Source organism: Rhinoraja longicauda, chromosome 2 (genome assembly GCF_053455715.1).
Source record: "Rhinoraja longicauda isolate Sanriku21f chromosome 2, sRhiLon1.1, whole genome shotgun sequence".
NCBI lineage: Eukaryota > Metazoa > Chordata > Chondrichthyes > Rajiformes > Arhynchobatidae > Rhinoraja > Rhinoraja longicauda.
In genome coordinates, this window is record NC_135954.1 from 90277038 (window position 1) to 90294968 (window position 17931).

A 17931-nucleotide genomic window follows, 5' to 3' on the forward strand; every position below is an offset into this window, starting at 1 on the left:
GCACATCCAATTACATCATTCACCTGTACAAATCTCTTTAGTCGCTCCCTGGGCAAGTAAATCTTCAAAGTAGATCAGTACCAGATTGGGACCCCATCCAAATCCTATACATGATTCTTATCCTTAAACTCCCAGCCAACCATTTACCTGAATACAGAAATGAAACCGGTTTGGCCTGTGATGCATTCCCCACTGCCCCTTTCACTGTGCCCCACCTGAATTTGCAATTACTTCCCCTCCCACCTACATTCCTTCCCCTACCTTCATAATTCACAACTCTTCTATCTGTATTTCACACCTTTTGCCTTTTCATCTCTGGCTTTTGTCCAACCTTTTACTTATCAGAAACCTTCCTCGCCTGTATCCACCCTTCAATTTATACTCCCCCCCCCCACCCCCTTCACTTCCAGCTTTCGCTCCCTGCCCCCCCCCCCCCCCCCCCACCACTGCAATCAGTCTGAAGAAGGGTCCCAGCCCAAAACATCCCCTATCCTGGTTCTCCAGAGATGCTGCCTACCTTAAAAGTAAGATAGAAGTCAAAATAATGAGTAATAAGGAAACTGTTACTTTTTATGCTTTTGACTGTGGAATATACTTTTTTATCATTAGGTGTAGATTCAGTCAAATGCTACATCCGATCTTTGAAGAAGCCTCTTCAGTTGTAAAAGAGGAATTTCCAAACCAAAAGCACGTGGTCTTTGCTCGGGTTGATTGTGACCAACATGGTGAGTAGCCAAACAATATAAATTGATGAGGTTGAACACAAAATGTGAAATAAATAAACAATAGTCTGAAGAAGGGTTTCAACCCAAAACGTTACCCATTCCTTCTCTCCAGAGATGCCACCTGTCCCGCTGAGTTGCTCCAGCATTTTGTGTCCATCGTCGGTTTAAACCAGCATCTGCAGTTCCTTCCGAAACAATAGTCTATCAAACAATAATATTTTTTTAACCAACATTCTATTTTAAAGATTGCCAAATGTCACAGAACAATTACTTTTATGTCCATATTATCACTGTTATTAAATTTTCGATGGGAATTTTGGTGATTGGAAAACTACGTGCATGCTTGTTCTCTGTTTATTTGTATATTCACTCTTGTATATAAGGGCCGCAATAAAGTAGTTTGCTGCTGATACCAAAATTGACAGTGTCTTTGTTAGTAAGGAAAATAGGGTCTAGCTGAGAGGAAGAATCGAATGGGCTGGTTAGGTGTGCATGACTCTGAAATTAACAGGACAGGGAGATAAATAAGGTGGGTAAGATGGTGAATGGGATACTTGCAATAAACTGTAATGGGGAAACCCTTAATTTATGAATTTATTTGACGAAACTCGCTGTTGCACGATGTAATTTTTTTTTCCACGGCACTCTAAAGGGTACAGCTAGATGACTGTGTACAGTTTTGGTCATTGCATTGCAGATAATATCCAGGCTGGGGATTCGTGACAAGTGAAGTCTTGTGGGGGTCAATGCCGAGACCTCTGAGGTTTGTGATATATATTAGTGACTTGGGCGTAAATTTAGACGAGTTTGCAGATGACATCAAGATTGCTGGGGTAGTGGACTGTGAAGACGACTGTCAAAGTATACAGTGAGCGTAGGTCAGTGAAAGATGTGCTGCACCTTGAGAGGTGACATATAAGGGAAAAATATATAATTGATGGCATGACCCTTAATAGCATTGATATACAGAGGGATGTTGGCGTCCAAGTCCATAATCCTGAAAGTAGCAACACAATGAGATAGAGTGATAAAGAAGGTATATAGTATGCTTGCTTTCATAGGTTAGGGCATTAAGAGTATACATCAGGAAGTTATGATGCAGTTTTATAGTATCATGTAGTACTTTTGTTAGGCCGCATTTGGTGTATTACGTGCAGTTCTGGTCACCCCATTACAGGAAGGATGTAGAGGCTTTGGAAAGGGTGCAGAGGAATGATGTCTGGACGAGGGGCTCTAGTGAGCAGTTGCACAGACTTGGATTGTTTTCTCTGGCACACCAAAGGTTATGGGGAGACCTGATGGAGGTATATAACTTTATGAGAGGCATAGATAGGAAAGGTAGCCTGAACTGTTTTTCCCCAGGATGAAAAATCAAATATTCGAGGTATAGCTGTGAGGTGTGAAGAACAATGTTTAAAGGAGATATGCTGGGCAAGTTTTTTTAGATGGCGGTGAGTGTATGGAATGCGCTGCCGTGGATTATGGTGGGGTAGATACAATCGTGTCATTTAAGTGACATTTGGGTAGGCATATGGAAATGCAGGGAATGGAGGGATATGGAATATGTGCAGGCAGATAAGAGTTGGCTTTGGCATCATGTTTGGCACAGACATTGTGGGCCGATAGACCTTTGCTTGTGCCATACTATTCTACGTTTGATGTCTGGAGTAAATAAACGTGCAACATTAATGGAGCAGTAGTAGTATAAGAAAATAAGGTTTTGATACAATATTATTTCTGTACATTAAATAATCCAGAAATTATGGCTATGCTGTTTATTTTTACTTCCAACCACCCTAAATTCCCAATAATTAATTACAAATCAAGCCATATTCTAAAGTCTTGGTGAAAGGGAGGTCCCTACCTTATGTATTCTCTGAAATTGAGATTTTGTGCTCATCTGCAAGTTCTGTGTTTTAGAAGCTCCAATAGTATTGTACATAATTTTGGAAAACAGCTCTTCCATGAACAAAATAATCTGAATTAGTTATGGTAACTTGTCAGGTTGCTTCAATCATTATGTGTTGGAAGGAAGTGCAGATGCTGGTTTAAACCGAAGATACACACAAAAAACTGGAGTAACTCAGCAGGTCAGACAGCATCTCCGATGAAAAGGAATAGGTGACGTTTCGGGTGTGAAGAAGGGTCTCGACCCGAAACTTCACCTATTCCTTTTCTCCAGAAATGCTGTCTGACCTGCTGAGTTACTCCAGCTTTTTGTGTATATCCTTTGCTTCAATCATTATTGTGTACAAGGCAAGGCCATGCTACATGTCACACCAAAGACGGAATATTTCTGACCATTATGTCATTCTGTCAGTTCACTTGTGCTTAGTTTGAACTTTTTATTTTGGGCCTATTGTAAACCAATAAAAATTGAGTTTATGGCATTTCTGTTACCATGTCATGTGACTATCAAAATGGTACTCAAAATCAACAAATTAGATTGACTTCACTAAACTGTATTCGACCAGTTTCGTTAATGTGAAATGTTTCCTGAAATTCTCAAAGTTGAAATGAAGCGAATTTTCAGAATTGGGACAAATTAATCTCATGTGCTACTTGGAGAGTGAATGTCTGTTAAAAGTTAAATGGGAATAAGATGTTATCTTAGAGTAAGACAATCCACAAATACTTAACAGCAGTTGGAGGCTCTTCTATCTGCTAACCTGGATTTTAACATTATATTTGTACTTTTTCATTTGCTCAGTTTACAAAGGGTATATTTAATTATTTTAATACAACTACCATTAGTTAATGGTAAGAACTATTTTGAATTATTTGATGAACTGCAGAAAAAGGCTATATACAGACCTTGGCAATCATTAAAATTTGGAATATAATTTGTTTTTTATGTCTTGTTTTAAGCGTATTATTTAAATTTAATTCAGTATTTAAGCTTGTTGACTGCATGTAGTCAACAATAGATCCAGTTTACTGACTTTATTTCCCTTTTGAACGGACTGGTTTTATGTCTAGGAAGTGGGCTTCTTAGACATAGGTGGGCAGAAAGGGACAACATGCAGTTGGTGGGGACACGCGCTGTATTGCTGTACTGACTCCTTCTGAAATCATGATGCTTCGTTTTATTTCTATTAAATTAATTTTACTTTTCTGATACCTTTTGCAGCGGATATAGCACAAAGATATCGAATAAGTAAGTACCCAACATTGAAATTATTCCGGAATGGAATGATGATGAAGAGAGAGTACAGAGGTCAAAGATCAGTGAGCGCCCTTGCAGATTTTGTCAAGCAACAGAAAAATGATCCTGTTCAAGAGATTCTGAACCTGAATGAATTGGAAACACTTGATGTAAGTTTACATACCGCAATGTAGGAACTTTAAACAATTTGTGATCTGAACTCAAAGGTTTTCTCGGGAAAGTTGATTTTTTTCATGTTACGAAATAATGAGCTATATTTTTTTCCCCCAAAATGATTTTTTTTTTTGTCGTTTCAGTCAAATAACTCATGGTAAAAACAAATAATAGTTAATTCCAACAGTTTGTTCAATTAATTTTACACCTAATTTGTACTTTACAGCATAGGACAGTACAGCAAGGGAGTAGGCTCTTCGGCCCACAGAATCTGTGCTGAACATAATATTGTTAAACTAATCCCCTCTGCCTGCATGTTATCTAAAAAGATTGCCAAACAATTTAAAAAATGAAAGAAGTTACTGATCATAATCACTTTTAAACCTCCATTTGATGAGAATAAAAAATTGCTGACCATTCCTGTATTTCGGTTGTTCATGGTACTGGATATAGTGGAAAAGGCCAGAGGACGAGGAATCAACTCATCAGGAAGGATGCAATCTGGTCAATTCAAGTTTCCAATCTAGTACAATAAATATTAGGCCTAATCCAAACAGACCAGATATGTATTCTGCAGTCCATTTAGTTAAATTAGGGAGGGGGGTTGTAAGAATATTTACAGATGCTCAGATTATTAACTAAATCGGGACATCATTCAATTTATTACTATTTATATGGTTTTAGTTTGCCATATAGTGTACACCATAATTTTACAATAATGGTCTCGTCTGAAATTACCTAAAATCTAATTTTTTAAGCACTATATTTAGTGAATGCAAATTGAAATGCTATGCTTCGAAGATTTAAAGTGCAGGAAGGAGTAGAAGGAATGGTGGAACTTTGATAGAAGTAATAAAGGAGTAGATTACTTCCTAAATGGGGAGATGATTCAGAAATCGGAGTTTCAATGGACATAGGAGTGCTGGTGCAGGATTCCAAAAAGGTTCATTTGCGTGTTGGTCGTACGGAAAGCAAATGCAATGCTGAGGCTTTACCCGGTGAGGCCACATTTGGAATACCAGAATGATCCCAGGAATGATTGGGACAATGTATAAGGAATGATTGAAGGCTCTAGCCTTGTACTCCCTGGAGCACTGAAGATTGAAGGGGGATCTCATAAAACCCACCGGATAATGAAAGCCCTAGGTAGAGTAGACGTGGAAAGGATGTTTCCACTGATGTGATAGTTTAGAACAAGGGAGCACGGTCTCAGAATAAAAGGAAGTGCCTTTAGAATGGAGATGAGAGAGAATTTCTTTCGCCATAGGGTGGTGAATCTGTGGAATTCATTGCCACAGACAACGGTGGAAACCACAACGTTGGGTATTTTTAAAGCGGAGATTGCTGAATTCTTGAATAGGAAGGGTATTAAACTTTGCAGGAAGAAGGCAGGACAATTGGGTAGATAGATCAAAAATAAGGAACAATAGATCAGCCAGGATAGAATGGTGGAGTATACTTGATAGGCTGATTGGCCTAATTCTGCTCTTATGTCTTAAGAAAGGTACAGCATAGGAAACATTTTACCCCGTTGCATGTGTACTCAATTATTAAAATGCAAGCTTATTCCAGACAGTGCAAGCTTGGATTTAGAAGGATGAGGGGGGATCTTATTGAAACGTATAAGATAATTAGGGGATTGGACACATTAGAGGGAGGAAACATGTTCCCAATGTTGGGGGAGTCCAGAACAAGGGGCCACAGTTTAAGAATAAGGGGTAGGCCATTTAGAACGGAGATGAGGAAGAACTTTTTCAGTCAGAGAGTGGTGAAGGTGTGGAATTCTCTGCCTCAGAAGGCAGTGGAGGCCAGTTCGTTGGATGCTTTCAAGAGAGAGCTGGATAGAGCTCTTAAGGATAGTGGAGTGAGGGGGTATGGGGAGAAGGCAGGAACGGGGTACTGATTGAGAGTGATCAGCCATGATCGCATTGAATGGCGGTGCTGGCTCGAAGGGCTGAATGGCCTACTCCTGCACCTATTGTCTATTGAATTCACTATCTTCATACAATCACTAGTTTAGTTTCAGATTTTCTCATTCAGTTTTCTGCTAATTTGGGGTGATTTAAAAAAAAAAAAAATCCTATTTGCATTTTCTTCGGACTTTTGTTCCTTTTTGTCTTATTGCCACTTTTTTACTTGACGCTACATGTTATTTCACATGGCTTGGCACAGTGGCACAGCGATAGAGCTACTGCCTCACAGCACCCCGAGACCCTGGTTCAATCCTGACTTATCTGGGTGCATATCTGTACGGAGTTTGTACGTTCTCCCTGTGACCTGCATGGGTTTTCTCCGAGATCTTTGGTTTCCTCCCACACTCCAAAGACGTACAGGTTTGTAGGTTAATTGGCTTGGTATAACTGTAACTTGTCGCCAGTGTGTGTAGGTTAGTGTTCATCAGTCACTTAAAGTTAGCATGCAGGTACAGCAGGCAGTGAAGAAAGCTAATGGCATATGACAAGAGGCGTTGAGTAAAGCTTATGACAAGAGGAGTTGAGTATAGGAGCAAAGAGGTCTTTCTGCAGTTGTACAGGGCCCTGGTGAGACCGCACCTGGAGTAGTGTGTGCAGTTTTGGTCTCCAAATTTGAGGAAGGACATTCTTGCTATTGAGGGAGTGCAGCGTAGGTTCACTAGGTTAATTCCTGGAATGGCGGGACTGTCGTATGTTGAAAGACTGGAGCGACTAGGCTTGTATATGCTGGAATTTAGAAGGATGAGAGGGGATCTTATTGAAACACATGAGATTATTAAGGGATTGGACACGTTAGAGGCAGGAAACATGTTCCCAATGTTGGGGGAGTCCAGAACCAGGGGCCACAGTTTAAGAATAAGGGGTAGGCCATTTAGAACGGAGATGAGGAAAAACTTTTTCAGTCAGAGAGTTGTAAATCTGTGGAATTCTCTGCAGTGGAGGCCAATTCTCTGGATGCTTTCAATAGAGAACTAGATAGAGCTCTTAAAGATAGTGGAGTCAGGGGGTATGGGGAGAAGGCAGGAACGGGGTACTGATTGTGAATGATCAGCCATGATCACATTGAATGGCGGTGCTGGCTCGAAGGGCCGAATGACATACTCCTGCACCTATTGTTTATTGTTATGATTTGATGACAATGTAGTTATTATTGTTAGTAAATTTACAGATGACCCCAAATATGGTGGTGTGGTAGACATTGAGGAAGGATATCCCCGCTCGGCCGCGGGGCTTTACATCGCCCGGTGCGGCTCGGCTGCGGGACTTTTCACCGCTGGTGCGGCTCGGCTGCGGGACTTGACATCGCCCGGTGCAGCTCGACCACGGGACTTAGCTGCGCAAGGCTTGGTCGTGGGCCTTTCATCGCCCGGTTCGGCCGCGAGACGTTTCAGCGCCCGGTGCGGGGACTGTGCGGGTCGGTCGGGGACGAGCTGTCTGTCCGTGGGCGTGGGGAAGAGAGTGGAAGTTTTGTTGCCTCCATCACAGTGAGGGGGTGTTTGGAGTCACTGTGATGGACGTTTGTGTTGGGGTTATGTGTCTTGTGTTCTTTTTTTTCTTCTATGACTGCTATGTAGTTTCGTTCGGTACTTCGGTACCGAACGACAAATAAAGCTCTGTTATACCTGTTATACAAGAAGATCTAGATCAGTGGAGAAGGTGGACCAAGGAAGGGTAAATGGAATTTAACTTTTAACAAGTGTAAGGTGTTGCACTTTGGCATGTCAGACCAGGGCAGGACTTGCATACAGAAAAGGTCGAATCCTGGAGAATGTTGAAGAGCAAAGAGATCCGTACAAGAACCGTACAAAGGATACGGTTCCTTAAAAGTGGTGGGTCAAGTGGACAATGTGTTAAAGAAGGCGTTTGGCACGCCTGCCTTCATTGAGAAGAGTATTAATTTTGGGACATTATGATGCAACTGTGCAAGTCGTTGGTGAGACCACACTTGGAGTACTGCGTGCAGATTTGGTTGCCCAGTTACAGGAAGGATGTCAAGTTAGAAAGGGTGCAGAAGAGATTCTACAGATGTTTACAGGGTTTTCAGTCTCGAGTTATAGGGAGAGTTTTTTTTCAGGAGGCTGAGGGTATGTTTCTGGAGAAGTACAAGATTATGAGGGACATGAATAAAGTGAAGGCTCATAGTTTTTTTCTCAGGATAGAGGATTCTAAAACTAGGGGGCATAGGCTTGAGGTGAGAAGAGAGAGATTACAGAGGGACCTCCGAGGCAATGATTTCACTCTGAGTGTATTTGGAATGAGCTGCCAGAGGAAGCCATAGAAGCAGGTACAATTATGACTTAAAGAAACATTTGGACAGATATATCCAGACAAATGGGACTAAATCCAGACAAATGGAACTAGTTCAATGTGCCAATTTGGTTGGCATGGACAAAGAAGACCTGTTTTCTTGCTGCACAACTCTGACTCTATAACAGGAAAACCTTTTTTTTTACACATACAGATAATGTGCTGAATATTTATTTTCAAATACTTCCCATGCACAGCATGTTCCAAGACTGAAAATCATAGGCTGCCTTCTTAGACTTGGATTTGGGGGTCAGGGCATGCATATTCTCACCAATTTCTCACTACGAGTGCTTCTCTGCTCTCAACTCCCCTTGTTGAACATTGTCATTTAATGTATTTAATTTCTCGTATTCATCATCAATTCCTCTTTAAACATGATAGTGAGCCTCGGCTTGTACTGCTACAGTATTTCTGGTGAAACTGCTCTCAGGATTGGGGAGAAAATTCCAGGGTTTAGAATTGAGAGTGCTGAAGAAATGGTGATTATCTTTCCAAATTTGGTTAGTGAAGGGAATTTCAAGTGTGCAATTGAGGCATTCATAGGCATAAAATTCAAACCCAATCTAACTATAGTTTTTTTTCCTTATGTGACATGACTTGGAGCAACTTGGAGAATATCCCACTTGGACACAGCCGCCAAGTCAGACCTGACACCAATAAAAGACATTCCAAGCCCAAGATGTGTACTTGCCTGACTATGGCATCAAGGCAAGCTGGAAGCCAACATTTATGAATGCACATTCTGAGCTGATTTCTGATGCTGTCAGTCTTGAAATTGATACTTTAAAACTCTCAGCCCCCCTGGCATCAACACAGTTAAACTGACGTAGATAACATAGCAGGTCGTGCCAGAATGTCTCAAACTAATCCAAACCATTTTCACATCACCTAAAATAAGCACAAAATGATTCCGGCACACAGTTGAGTTCTGTTTTCCATTCATCTGCATCTGTTCTTTCAAGATAGTAGAAATTGCTGGTTTTGGGGCTGTTTTTGAGATGGGCTTGGTGAGTCGAGTACCTTCGGAAGAAGCAATGGATGTTAGGCGCATAGAAGTGTTACCAGTCAAACTAGCAGATGTGAACTTGAAGGTGTACTTTTGAGAGTTGATGGAGTTGCACGCATCTGAGCAAGTGGAATTATCTCCATCGCAGTCGTGATTTGTAACTTCTAAATAGTGGAGAGAATTGTAGGATATTCAGAATGAGAATTGTGGAGCATAATTGTGAAGTAAGGGTAGCCCATTTAATTTGAAAAGAGACTTCTTATCTCCGAGCCCTGAACCTTTGCAATTCTGTAAACCAGAGCATTGTGGGGACAAAATTATGGAATATTTTCAAGGCAAACTTGGCCACACCCATCCCTAATCCCCACCAGGAAACTTTGCAATGTACTTGGAGGAAAATTGCCATTAAGGTGGTAAAGCTGTTATGTGTCAAGAATAGATGGCGAGACATTTGTTGGCAACTGTCTTTCGAGTCACAGAATGATACAGTGTGAAAACAGGCCCAACTTGCCCACATGTCCCAGCTACACTAGTCCCACCTGCCCGCGTTTGGTCCATATCCCTCCCAACCTGTCCTATCCATGTACCTGTCTATTTGTTTCTTGAACATTGGGATAGTCCCTGCCTCAACTACCTCCTCTGACAGCTTGTTCCATACCCCCAACACCCGTTGTATGAAAAAGTTACCCCTCAGATTCCTATTAAATCCAGCATACTGGCAGGTTTTACTACATATATGCATGGGCTTTTCATTTTGCGATATTTCTAAGGTGGGCCTTGCTTTATCCAAAGCTCTGAGCTTTTTCTTGATGTGGAGTGAGTAAACTTTGTTAAACGCTGGCCCCATGATGCTGGTGATACTTGGTACTTCTAGTTATCGCGCAAGCTGGACATGCGGAATGATGGCGTTTCAGAGACTGGGGGAAATTTACCATTCTACCTCTTCCGCTGGTCCAACTTGCAAACAGATGTCCAGCTTTTAGCTGCCATGTCCATTCTGAATCGATACCATTCAATATACTAGTGCCGCACAATATATCCTCAGAGTGAAGCCACTGCTTTGTTTCCATGAGTACTGTGTGACTGTTACACTTGCAAATACTCTCTTGTGTCAGCTAGTTAGGTAAGGATGGGGTAATCTAGGTTTATTTATCATTCCAAACAGAGTAAGTCTGGCAATCATACCGTGATGTTTCCTGATAACATGCTTTGGGAACAGCCCCATCCAAGACTGCAAGAAGTTGCAGAGAATTTTGGACGCAGCCCAGACCCTCAGACAAACCAACCTCCCTTCCATTGACTCCATCTACATAAGCATCCAGCATCATCAAGGACGAGTCTCACTCACTCTTCTCCTCTTCCCCCATCAGGCAAGAGGTACAAAACTTTGAAAACGCACACCTCCAGATTCAGGAACAGCTTCTTCCCATCTGTTATCAGGCAGCTGAACCATCCAGCTAACAACTGGAGAGCTGTCCTGAGCTGCTATCTATCTCATTGGAGCCCCTGGGGTTATCTTTAATTGGATTTTACTGGACTTTATCTTGCACCAAACATTATTCCCTTTATCCTGTATCTGTACACTGTGAACAGCTCAATTGTAATTATGCATAGTCTTTCCGCTGGCTGGTCTGCAAGCTACAAAAAGCTTTTCGGTACACATGACAATAAATCAAACTAAACTAAACAACGATGACCTCATAGACTCAGTCAACACTGGTGCATATTAAAGCCCCTGTATAGTAATCACTTGGTACTGTCAATATTTCCAACTAATGTTTCTCATCATAGCAGAGAAATAGGTCATTGGTTAAGGGAGAGGAGTAAATATTCATTCAGTCGCAGTTTCTACACCAGTATTTGACTGATGTCCTTCAATGTATGAGTAAGACCATGTTACGCCGGTACTTGACTACTCTGGTACAAATCTTTCACTTTTGACATCAGTCCTCGGGCTGTTGTGAAACAGATTTTGCAAGATTCCAGGACCAAAAGCAACTCATCCATGTCCAAATCTGGTGCCGGGTTGTTGCCAGGAAGTTTATCTAGGGTTTTTAAATTTTTTTAAAATATTATAGTTTTTCATGCAACACAGTAGCTTGCCAGAGGTCACTTCAGAGGAGAACCCGGATTCTGTCCTGTTGGTGCCGGTAGTACACCTGAATCAGAGTGGTAAAGGCACTAAGTGTTCTCCCTGGAGAAAGTTTGTCTAACTAAATGAGACTTTATAATATTCTGGTAGTTTTACAATCTCCAATTACCAGCTAATTTCTTTCCCTCTAAATTCCTCTAAAATGGAAATTCTCCATTTGTGGGTTGGAATTTGAAGTTGTGCTTCTGATTGTTCGCCTGAGCCTCTAGATTACTACTTCAGTCATTTAACCATTATGACACCATTTTCTTTTAACGGGAAGCATGGGAGAAAATAAGCAAAATTGTACAGAAAAAGGTGGGCGTGTTTGCACTGAGGAACACTGGGCAAAAGGTCGTAGGTGTGCACGAGACTGACTTCATCTTCCCCTCACTGTCAATGTTTACTGGCATGGTGGTTTCTTGCTCTTCTATCTTTTCAATAACAATTTTCTTCTTCTATTCTGGTGAATATACAGGAAAGAAAGGAAGAAACTGGCAGAACCAGAAGCACTGTTCATATCATAGTGTTCATATATCTAGTTCTTATCATATTGGTGCTTTAGGGTTCATTCACTAGCCTTTATCACAGTGTCTCCAGTTTCCCATCTGCCAAAACAAGAGGGCTGTGCATCCCATGAAATCTTGGATCTTCTGTGTAAAATCTACTAGTCTGCAGCCATATCTTCTACAAATAGATGGATAGCAGTATTTCTGTCAAATGGAATAGGATAACGGAAGTAAGAGTTTAGAACATTAAGGTGTTAAAGGAAGTATTTTTTGTATTATATACATCAGCAAATGCTATTGAAGGGCATCATTAATTGCAATGCAGAATCCTCAATAAGGGAGTAATGTAGTTGGGATGCATTGTAAATAATTATGCATTAGTGTTCCACTCTGGAAATAAAGTTCTAAGAAAATGCAATATTCATGTGTTACTTTACCAATGAAGAGACGATTGAACTTCCTGTGAACCAATTTGCCATGCCAGTGCTAAAGAACTTGCATCTTTCCATAATAAATGTATCCTAGATTACTGTACAAGCTTTTTGAGATATGAGAGTGGTACACAAAGGAAAATGTTTGTTGGCTAATATTTGAGTTGAATGTCAGAACGTTTGAGTATGAGGCAGTTACAAACATGTCCCTTACAGACTTGCCGAATTTAGAACAGCTATGCCAGTTAATCCCTCTAAAATCATTCTTGTCTTCCCGAACCCCAATCCCATCCATGACCTTAAAAGCAACCAAGCATTTCTGCACCTGATCAGTGAAATATAACAGTTGTTGAACTTTAGTAATTGATAGTCTTTTGCAATCAAATACTTTATGTAAATTGAAATAAGGTCAGAATTTCATCAACACATCACGAACAAAGTGACCAGAGATCAAATATTGTGATCTGAACATATTACGTAGAACTTTAATCATTATTTTATTGCAATAGGATTTCACTCATATTCTACTTCTTGCCACATAAGGTGTTTGTCCTTGCGATATTGATATAATTATGGAGCATCGTGGAGGTCGCCACTGTATTCTTACTTTGGGGTTCACGTGTTAACTCCAGATAGTAGTGAAGCAATTTGTCGTTTGTGTCACTTTGAACAATAAAGCAATTTTGCATGATGGCATGACAGAGGGATTTAATTGATTAGCTGTTCTGCTAAGTATGTAATTTGCATTATGTTTCTTCAAACAGCTGAAATGGAAGTCAAAGTTTGGTTGCCATCCTAGAGTAACGTTAATGCCTACCTGTTAAGTATTAGCAGTTTTGGCATGCTGAATAGGGTTGGTGGTACAAGGGAGGCAAGGTGGAATTAATAGTTTTGTATGGAAAGGCACTCCAGAAATTCTTTAAATTAATTTGATGTCGAATTCCAAATTGTTAGGCTGTTTTGGTTAATTCACAAAATAAACATTTGTCTTCTGGAATTTGTGTTTACCTTGGTTGTGAATCATTTTACTGATCCACAGCCTTTAAAACAATACCAAATTGTTCAACATGTATATCTATTTGGCTGTTATATTTTACAGCGCAGCAAGCGAAACATCATTGGATTTTTTGAGCAGAAAGATTCAGACAACTACAGAGTCTTTGAGAAAGTGTCCAATATTTTACGAGATGATTGCGTCTTTTTGGCTGCGTTTGGGTAAGAATTAGTTAAACGTTCCAATAATTGTCTCTGTTTTTTGAGAGTTTGAGGCATTTATTATCCTACATATTTCTTGGACCATACAGTGTCATAGCATGAGAACTTAGACGTTTGGCCTGCATCAAAGTCTTTACCAGAGCTTCTCTGTAACAGTGCAAGATCACTTTACTGTTTACTCCCCCAACCATCTTATGGGTGTTCCCAGTGTTGTGTTAGGGCGACCTGTCATCTCAGATCATCAAGTTAATTAATAGTGCTTTGTGATATCACACCACATCACCGCCAATACTTCAAATTTAGTGCAGTATTTTAAGATTCACTGTGCTGAAATATCGCGTACTTTGGTTTATTCAATGACATGAGACAAGATATTCTTAATGCATATTATGTGACAAAAATTTAAATGAATTCTGAAGCAATCTATTCAGTACACACAGCAAAAAGATAAATTATTTTCTCTACTTGTTTAAGCAGTCAGTGAAGTTCAGAATTTTGTGGAGAAAAAATTATACAGACAAATGTGAATTAAAGATGATGTTGTGATCAGTGTCAGTCTGACCATATCCACTTAAAAAGAGAACAGGCAGTTGAATATGCTGTTATCAGGCACGGGTTAAGCATTTGAATAAATAATGATTCAAATAAAAGCTTGCATCTCTTCAAACTACACAGACACAGTGGGATTTGTGACAACCAATAATGCTCTTCCAGAACTGATAATTAAGTGTTGTTTGCAGCTGTTGTACACTTATCAAGAACAAAAATTGGACTGTTTTTGTCAGGAAAATAACTTGCTTAACATATAATCTTATAATATGCCGTGCGAATTTACATAGGGATTGCCAGCATATGTCACACAATAATACCTAACAAATTGTGCTCTCAACCGTGTAATGACAGGTACTGAGCCTGCCTTTAAAAATCATCAGGATACCTCGGTGCAAAAAGTAGTATCCATATCAATGCAGCACTGATATTACTTGTACTCTGTATTTATAAAATTCTCCCATGCCATTTACTATAAATTGTATTACAAAATGACATTGCAAGGTGAGAATTTAAAAAATAAATAAATCTCAATTTGCATTTCTGAGCTTTTATATTCTGTGGGAAGAGTCCATAAATAGCTGACCATAAATAACTAGCCATTGGCCAGTTACCCTCCCAACACTCTTCATGCATCATTGGGTAAATATGCCTAGTGCTCCCAGTAGCACTTTGTTTTCATAGAAATGGTATTAGTTCTAAGGCTATATTCCCTCCTATTTCAGCTTTATTCTGGGTATTCTGGTAATTTATCAGTCTTAGAATGGATAGAATTAGATTGCTCTAAGATCATTAAAAAATTGAACTTAGGTGAGGCCTTTTGGAGTTTCATGTCTGCTCTGCCGATCACTAAGATCTTGGATGATCTTTTGCATCAGTGCAAGTTTCTTGCATTAATCCCATATCCTTTGATACTTTAAAGCATCAACGTTTATGCAGAACAATTATTATTTTGTATTTTTCATTGGGTTTTGCTAAGACAAATATGGTTTTAATAGTGAAAATATAAAATAGCTTGTACACTAAAGTTGTTTTTAAGCCAAGTTAAAGATGCTCACTGCCGTTAAAAGGAGTGATTCTAAATAAGCCTTTGTCACAATATTTTTCAACTAGGTGAAAAGGTATAGAGAGGAACATTTAGACTGTTAAAAGCACCGCTGTGGATAGTGGATCAAAGTCAGGGAAGTTCACAAGAATGGGAAAAGAGTTTAAGAGGTGGTCTGGCAGTGGAGGCAGTTTCATTCGAAGTAATAGGGATTGGGTATTGATGCAAAGAGAATTACATACTCAAGCATAATTGGGTTTAAATGTAAGTTTGGGTGGATAAGGTCAAGGCGAATTAGCACCAGAAAGCTACCCGACTGTCCTAGACATCCCCCTCCTGCCTTTTATAAGACCTTGGCTGGTTTCAACTCCACATTCTGTCTGTGATAACTCTTCATCCCCAATATCTATATACCTCTGCTTTAATACTCAAGGTTTCTGCTTCGATCACCCTATGGGAAAGGAAGTTCCAAAGACCGACCCTTTATGAAAGAAAATTGTCCTAAATAGGCAATCCCTTATTTTTAAATAATTTTAGGTTCTCCCACAGAAGGAAACATCCTCTCCACATCCCAAAAATTAGTTTTCTAAAGAAAAACCTCAACTATAAATCTGGAGAACTGTCACTGGAGAACGATGTGCCTAATACCATTGAAGACTCGTGGCAGATGAAGAGAAAAGTGAAGTTAGATATGCTCACTGCAGGAGAGATCATTCTAAATAAGCCTTTGTCGCGATGGTGGAACTTAAAGTTTGATCTTTGACTTTTTGGTTTTGGCTCCTTTTTAAATTATACATTTGTTAACAATTACAAGCTCAACCTAGGGTTTTAGTTCTTCAACATGTATCTGGATGCTGTAAAAACCTGAAATAAAAACAAAGTGCTGAAGATACAGTGGGTCTGGTAGCATCTGTGATGATAGGCACTGAATATATGCAGCATTTTTTTGTTTTTAATCGATAGTTTAAATAATATTAGAGTAAAATATTGACAGGTTTACAGAACTGAGATTGTATAACTCTTGAAAAACTTAATGTGCTCAAGAAAAGAGAAGACTGAAGATGGCCCTAGTACACGTGTTTAAAGTTATGAATGAATGGGATTGGTAAAAGTAGTTTTGTTTTGGGGGGATACCATAAAATCTCAAATCGCCACAAATAAACCCAGGAGTAGATTTGGGCAAAACACAGAGAGTGGTCAGAATGTGGAACTTGCTACCACAAGGAATAGTAGAAGCTAAAATAAGTAACATTTGGGGAAGTTAGAGAAGCACTTGCAGAAAGCAACAGAGGAATATACAATTGAGATTAGGTCAGAGGGAGGCATGTGCGGAGCTTGAATCCATCTTTGTGCAAACCATGCATTGGAACAGCTTGGTTCACATTACTTTAAATACTAAATAATACAGCCTAGCACCTGATGCACAGGTAGACGCAAAATGCCGGAGTAACTCAGCGGGACAGTCAGCATCACTGGAGAGAAGGAAGGGTGACGTTTTGGGTCGAGACCTTTCAGTCTGAAGAAAAGTCTCGACCTGAAACGTCACCCATTCCTTCTCTCCGGAGATGCTCCCTGTTACGCTGAGTTGCTCCAGCATTTTGTGTCTACCTTCGAATTAAACCAGCATCTGCAGTTCTTTCCTACACCTGATCCACGGGTATTAGTCTTCACTGTCACAGATTGTTTGCTTGGTTGTGCATCTCCATCCCTAAGATTCCCTGAGCAGACTGTCGAAGAGTTTTGGCAGAATCCCTTGTCATCAGAAATCTCAATTTAGCACCGAGACCTTGCTTAATGGTGAGAGGGCTCTCCCAATCGAAGTTGGAGTTTCCATCCCACTATATGTTGCTCTCGGGGTGGATGTGATGTACATAATATGACCGTCCACCTTCGTATGGACTGTCTGTTTGCAAAGAAGATTCGGAAAGGAAAGCAGTAGTCTCCGTCCAGCTTTGAGCAGCTGCAGAAAGGACTGGGTTCTGCAGGCTGTTCCCAGGGACGTACAGAGACTGTGTAGGAAGGGACTGCAGATGCTGAAGATGGACACAAAATGCTGGAGTAATTCAGCAGGACAGGCGGCATCCGTGGGTCACATTTTGGGTCTGACCCAAAACGTTACCCATTCTTTCTCTCCAGAGATGCTGCATGTCCCATTGAGTTACTCCAGCATTTTGTGACAAACATCAACTGCCGCTGGAAGATCATCAACTCAACGAAAGATACACTCGTGTCTCCCTGTTTATTGGCCTTTCAGACATCCGTGAATGAATGTTGCTGACTGGCAAGTTCCCATTTGCAGGATTATGTGCTGAGGGATATGATAAAGTCTCATACACCCACAATAGCAGCTATGAGAAGAAAGACCATATTGGGGTGCCAGCCACCGTGGACTCTTGAGGGACTAGACCCTGTGTAATAACCATCCAAACATTTCACTGGTGCATTGCTGAAGGATGTGACATTGACTGACTTGTTTTGAATTTGAGTACTTGAATGAAGATGATGCATGGCCCAATTGCATTTGCTGAATCTATTGTGAATGGATATTTGGGGTGTGGGGGAGTTGAAGAATTATAAGTACCTGACCACTGCTAGCCTGATGTGTAAGAAAGTGGAGCAACAGATTTTCTAGCTAGCCTGATAATATTCAGTAAGTCCGGGAATAATTAAATTCAGGCTTTGCCGTCAGCATAACCTGCTGTTACCTATTGGTAACGACCT

General features: G+C 40.3%; 1 protein-coding gene across 1 annotated transcript in view; it reads left to right on the top strand.

Moving 5' to 3' along the window:
• The window catches only part of erp44 (endoplasmic reticulum protein 44), a 70237-nt gene that overhangs the window by 35046 nt on the left and 17260 nt on the right, over window positions 1-17931 (top strand). Inside the window, exons 4-6 of the mRNA XM_078423552.1 lie at window positions 610-725; window positions 3856-4040; window positions 13501-13616. Coding sequence (XP_078279678.1) covers window positions 610-725; window positions 3856-4040; window positions 13501-13616 — 417 coding nt within the window. The remainder of the gene's footprint in view (window positions 1-609; window positions 726-3855; window positions 4041-13500; window positions 13617-17931) is intronic.